General features: G+C 47.3%; 1 protein-coding gene across 1 annotated transcript in view; it reads left to right on the plus strand.

Annotated features, from left to right (window-relative positions):
* LOC308160461 (helicase ARIP4-like) overlaps positions 1 to 6,715 on the plus strand; it is a gene marked incomplete at both ends in the record, with an annotated part of 82,821 nt that overhangs the window by 53,378 nt on the left and 22,728 nt on the right. Inside the window, one exon of the mRNA XM_080534374.1 lies at positions 6,179 to 6,364. Coding sequence (XP_080390500.1) covers positions 6,179 to 6,364 — 186 coding nt within the window. The remainder of the gene's footprint in view (positions 1 to 6,178; positions 6,365 to 6,715) is intronic.

Below are 6,715 nucleotides of genomic sequence, written 5' to 3' on the forward strand. Positions count from 1 at the left end.
ACATGTTGCCCCAGCCAGAGGTGCGGAAAATAGCCTGGGCCTCATCGTCACTCTGGATGTTGATGAGATGCTCCTGGATTGCTTGCTCGCATTCTGCCACGTCCGCCTGAAAGGGTTGCACCACCCAGATGGGAACATCAAGGTCCAAAAGATCCCTGAAGCGGATCTTCAAGTCAGCATTCACCATCCTCAGGTGCTCTGTGTAAATGAGGAGGCGCTCATCGGTAAGAGCCTCAGACACCTGCAATGAGCATAACCAGGAAATTGTTATCTGTGCAGAATGATTTCTGATTTTGAACTGGTTATTTTATTGCTAATTAGTTAACTAATCAAATTCAAATCAAATCAAATTTTATTTGTATAGCGCATTTCTTACAAGATGTAACTCAATGCGCTTCACACAATGAAAATGTTCAGTCAATCAGTCAATCAATCAATCAATACTGACAGAGCCGCGAGCAGGCAAAAGTTAAAAAAAACCTGTATACTATGTAGCCAGGAAAAATTCCCTTGCAGCCCTCTACCAATAGAGCGACTACTAGCCAGTTTGCTTACCAGTACCCAGCGGTCCAGGGGAGGCCAGGACCACCGGCACAAAACAAGCAAGCAAGGGCAAAAACCTGTACACCATGTATCCAGGAAAAATTCCTTGCATATTATCGGCGTACACACTGTCCATAAATTTTGTGTTGTATTTGCATCGTTCTGCATCCAGTATGGTCACAGGTCCTGCCAAAGGAGAAACTTAAGCACAGTTATGATCAACAACACAATAGAGACAGTAAAGATGACAGCAATACAACCTGATGGTGGTCCTGGTACACCCTTGTACCGGTTCCAGTACTGCTCTAGGTGCTATTTGGAGCTGACAGTGCCTCATCAGCACCCGGGTCCATTTTCCTGTCAATACAAATCTCAAAAACACGAGTATGGTGTAATGGCCTAGTGATCCTAGTTCTATAATGTCCAATGTCTCCCTTAGTATCAAAAGGCGACATTGAATAAGTAGGTTTTGAGGTCACGCTTAAAAATGTCCTGAGTTTTAGACAACCTCAGGCCCTCAGGTAGGGTGTTCCACAATCTAGGAGCATATATGCTAAAAGCTGATCCTCCAAATCTCTTTGTCCTAGCCTCTGGCACTATTAAAAGTTCCGTGCCACTAGACCGTAGGGGTCTAGCTGGTGTGTATCTTATGAGCATGTCCACCATGTAATTGGGTGCATCACAGTGAAGTGATTTATAAACTAGTAAAAGGATCTTAAAGTCTATTCTATGACTGACAGGGAGCCAGTGTAGTGATCTCAAGACAGGTGTGATGTGCGCTCTCCGTTTGGTCCTAGTAAGGACACGAGCAGCAGCATTTTGAACCATTTGTAGTCTATTTATCATTTTTTTGGGGAGACCTGTCAGGAGAGCATTACAGTAATCTAGCCTACTAGTAACAAACGCATGCATTAATTTTTCAGTGTCTGCCTGGGAGAGAAATGATTGTACCTTAGTGATGTTTCTTAGATGGTAGAAGGATGTTTTAATAGTGTTATTAATATGAGTTTCAAAATTTAGATCTGGGTCAATTATGACACCAAGATTCCTGGCCTGACACTTAGTGTTAAGAGCTAGTGTTTTCAAGTGTGCAGATAATTTCTCTCTCCCAGTTTTCTCGCCAATGATCAATACCTCTGTTTTTTCTTGATTGAGTTGGAGAAAGTTTTGTGTCATCCAAATATTAATATCGGCAATACAGTCTATCAGGTGGTCGATCATCTTGTAGTCGTTGGGAGTTACTGAGATATAAAGCTGAGTGTCGTCAGCATAGCTGTGGTAGTTAACGCTATGCTTCTTGATAACAGAACTGAGGGGTAGCATGTATAGGCTAAAAAGCAACGGTCCCAAAATGGACCCCTGGGGAACTCCACAGGTTGTGCTATAATTTTTTGACTTATGGTCACCAAGGGCTACAAAGTAATCACGGTCAGCCAGGTAAGTCCTGAACCAGTTTAAGACCGGACCTGAGAGGCCAACCCAGTTTTCAAGTCTCTCAATAAGTATGGAGTGGTCTACCGTATCAAAGGCTGCACTTAAGTCTAAGAGTACAAGAATCGAGAGTTTTTTCGAGTCTGCATTTATCCTAAGGTCATTAGTTACCTTAAGCAAAGCGGTTTCTGTGCTGTGGTATGATCGGAAACCTGACTGAAGTGGGTCATACCTATTATTTAGGACTAAGAATTCATGAAGCTGTCTATACGCTGCCTTTTCTAAAATTTTGCTTAGAAAAGTGAGATTGGATATTGGTCTACAGTTTTTTGGATCAGAAGGATCTAGGTTACTTTTCTTCAGGGTGGGTCTAACCAGGGCAGTTTTTAGCGCCGCTGGAAATATCCCTTTAAGTAGGGAGTGATTTACAATGCCTAGTATGTCATCAGACACAGATTCAAAAATGTCCTTAAAAAAGGTGGTAGGAATAGGGTCAAGAGGACACGTAGACGGTTTAAGCTGTGACACAATTTTACCTAGTGTTTCCGTACTAATCATGGTGAACATGCTCATAGTCATGTTCTGTGGTGGCGGATCTGTGGTGCTACACAAACCTAGTCTTTCCTGAGTAATACACATTCTAATATTTGTTATCTTATCCCTGAAGTGGGCTGCAAATTCCTCGCATTTGGTGACAGAGGCTGCGCCGTCTAGAGTCCTAGGAGCAGGGTTTACAAGGCAATCAATTGTCGAGAACAAGACCCTGGGGTTATTCTTGTTTGTAGATATTATCTTTGAGAAGTGATTTTTCCTAGCATTTCGCATTGCCAAGTTAAAGGCAGATAGATGTTCTTTAAAAATATTCTGATCAATCTGTAGTTTGCTCTTTCTCCATCTGCGCTCAGCTTTTCTACATGTTCTCTTTAAGAGATTTATTTCACTGTTTCGCCATGGTGCTCTCCTCTTGGCTCCAACCTTTTTTAGTTTGGTAGGTGCCAGGGAGTCTAGGGCCATTTTTACTTTATTGTTAAAGGTAATTACTAAGTCGTTTTCACATAACGTGGGAGTTGTGTGATTACTGTTCATTAAAGCTTTGAAATGTTCAGCCACTGCAGGGGTAAGATAACGTTTTTTAACAACACGTTCAGCATTGCTTTCAGCTTTACGTGTTACAATGGTAAAGAAAATACAGAAATGGTCAGAGAGGGCCAGGTCGCTGATACCTGATATTGAGACCTCAAGACCCTTTGTAATCACAAGATCAAGGGTATGGCCATGATTGTGGGTGGGTTCATTGACATGTTGGACAAAATCCATAGATTCCAAGAGGTCAATAAATTCCCTAGCCCTCAAGTCAGCCTCATTATCAACATGAAAGTTAAAATCACCAGTGATAATAATCCTATCATAGTTGGGATGGATAATGGATAGGAACTCAGAGAAGTCAGGTAGGAAGGTAGGGGCTGGTTTCGGCGGCCTGTATACAGTTACCGTAAGAATAGGTGGTTGGCATGCCATAACTGTGGCATGATATTCAAAGGAGGAGAATATATCAAAGGATATGCTCCTGCAGTTTAGGTTATTTGAAGCTATGGTAGCTGTACCTCCCCCCTTTTTTCCATTTCTGATTGATTGGAAAAAACTGTAGTTGGGGGGAGATGCCTCAATAAGGGCTGCTGCTCCATTTGTATCTAGCCAGGTTTCTGTGAGTAGCATGCAGTCGAGTTTTCTATCACAAATGAGCTCATTTATGATAAATGTTTTTTTGTTAGATAGGGACCTGATATTCAAAATTGCCATGGAGATGTCATTTTGACACTGGGGCTGACTCGTGGGCATACTTAATGAAATGGGTAATAGATTTCTCAAATTTGCGCCATGTATTGCCTTATTTGTGGTGGAGGGAGTCCGATGGGAGACAATAGTCTGGATGGCATGTTTGGTGTTAGAGGAATGATCGGACTCATCCCACATCAGCGTTGACAGGGCACCGGCCAGTCCAGGGCTGGACAGCGAGGTCCATGGACATCGACAGCAGGCGGGCACCATACCTGTTTGGGTGAAACCTATCTCTCGCAAACAGCTCACTACGGTTAAAGAACGTGGTGAAATTGTCTATAAATGGGATTCGCATATGACAGCAGTATCCCTGTAGCCAAAGGTGAAGACTTCGAATTCTACTGTATTTGGTGTCGCCATACCTGGGACTCGGGAAGGGGCCCGAGATGATGCAGGTCTTACCTGTGCCCCTGACGGTGGCGATGAGGGCTCGGAAGTCGACCTTCAGCTCCTCCGACCTCTCCCCTCCGATGTCGTTGGCACCCACGTGGACGATGACGGAGGTGACCTGGGGGGGGCATTCTTCACCAGCATCGGGACTACCATGGCGACGTCCCTCACCTTGGCACCTGGGATGCAGTGGGTTATGGCCTTCGGGACTACAACATGGCGGACCATGGACGAGCCTATTACAAGCACAGAGGGGGGGGGGGGGGAGAAGAGCGGGTGCGGGGGGGGGGAGAAGAGCGGGTGCGGGGGGGGGGAGAAGAGCGGGTGCGGGGGGGGGAGGAGACGCGAACTGTAGTCTCCTCTGCCGGTGGCGTGATAGACCTGTAAAGGGCCCAGGGTGGGAGAAGGGGGAGAGAGGAGGGGGGGCGTGTGGTCTCTGGGGCGGGGGCGGGGCCAGGCATGTGGTCTCTGGGGCGGGGGTGGTGACAGGCGTGTGGTCTCTAGGAGCGGGGGCGGGGCCAGGCGTGTGGTCTCTAGGGGCGGGGGCGGGGCCAGGCGTGTGGTCTCTAGGGCGGGGGCGGGGCCAGGCGTGTGGTCTCTAGGGGCGGGGGCGGGGCCAGGCGTGTGGTCTCTGGGGGTGGGGGCAGGCCCTGGCTCTCTTCGGCTTCGGTGTGGACTGGTGGCTCTGCAGCGCCTCGAAGCTGTTCCGCAGCAGGAGGGCCTCATGGGGGTTGGCGCCAGAGGAGTCGTGGGTACGACTCCTCTTCCTGACGGTGATCCAAGTCCCTGGTGATGTAGGGACAGTGTGAGTTACACCTGGAATTGGGCTTACAGGTGGGAGACTTTGATGTTGATGTTGTGGTTTGTGTGCTTTCTATGTCTGTAATTATTGTTTTATCATTGTGTAATGTGTCAAAAAGTGAATTTAGATCCGACTCCCCTTGTTTGATCTGGTGTAGATTCGAGATTCGTCCCTTCATCTCCTCAACCTGGTAGCTAAGCTCCAGGCAACGCTGGCAGGCCATGAAAGAGAAAAATTGTGTTATTGCAGAGAGAGAGAAAAACAATTTGATAGTGATCAATCAGTGTTTCAGAGATATGTGATATAAAAGTGTATAAGGTTCTAGTAGGGGTAGTGGTGGTCTAGTAGAGGTAGTAGTAGGGGTAGTGTTGGTCTAGTGGGGGTAGTGGTGGCCTAGTAGGGGTAGTGGTGGTCTAGTAAGAGGGGTAGTGGTGGTCTAGTAGGGGTAGTAGTGGTCTAGTGCGGGTAGTGTGGTCTAGTAGGGGTAGTGGTGGTCTAGTAGGGGTAGTGGTGGTCTAGTGGGGGTAGTTAGTAGTTCGGGGAGGTATCCCGATAGAAAAAAGTCCGTTTAAAAAGTGTAAAGGTGGCTAGCTGGTTAGCCGCGGTAGCTAACTAATAACGCTGGTAATCCCGATTCAGCCTCCCGGCGTCGGATTCGGCGGAACGAGGTCCCGATGTTATATAGGATAGGAAAGCTATTTATTGTAGTTAGTAGTTCGTGGAGGTATCCCAATAGAAAAAAAAGTCCGTTAAAAAGTGTAAAGGTGGCTAGCTGGTTAGCCGCGGTAGCTAACTAATAACGCTGGTAATCCCGATTTAGCCTCCCGGCGTCGGATTCGGCGGAACGAGGTCCCGATGTTATATAGGATAGGAAAGCTATTTATTTACAAGAAATGCTTTCTCAATAGAGTATAGTAGCAGTTTTTAAGATTCTAGCGCTGTCCAGCAGCAGCAGCAAAAACAAACATTCGTCGTAACCCGGAAACGGAAGTTAGTCCGTTTATGCACCAGAGTGCATTTGCCAAGCAACATAAGTTGCACACACACACATAATATACACAGTTAATTTCAGCCATATCCGTTAGATATTGATCCAGATATTGAACAACCATTCGTTGTTGTGTGACCTCTCCCCTCCACCCCCGCCCCCCCCCCCCCCTCCCCTCTGGTCAGATGGTGGTATCAGGTTCCTGTATGACAACCTGGTGGAGTCTCAGGGGCGTTTCCGTGGCAGCAGTGGGTTCGGGTGCATCCTGGCTCACAGCATGGGCCTGGGCAAGACGCTGCAGGTGGTGGCCTTCATAGACGTGCTGCTGAAACACACTGAGGCTCACACTGTCCTGGCCATAGTCCCTGTGAGTACACACACACACACACACACACACACACACACACACACACACACACACACACACACACACACACTGTCCTGGCCATAGTCCCTGTGAGTACACACACACACACACACACACACAACTGTCCTGGCCATAGTCCCTGTGAGTACACACACACACACACACACACTGTCCTGGCCATAGTCCCTGTGAGTACACACACACACACACACACTGTCCTGGCCATAGTCCCTGTGAGTACACACACACACACACACACACACACACACACACACACACCACACACACCACTGTCCTGGCCATAGTCCCTGTGAGTACACACACACACACACACACACATCACCCTAACCCACCG

This window comes from Nansenia antarctica (assembly GCF_963989245.1).
Source record: "Nansenia antarctica genome assembly, chromosome: 6".
Lineage (NCBI taxonomy): Eukaryota > Metazoa > Chordata > Actinopteri > Argentiniformes > Microstomatidae > Nansenia > Nansenia antarctica.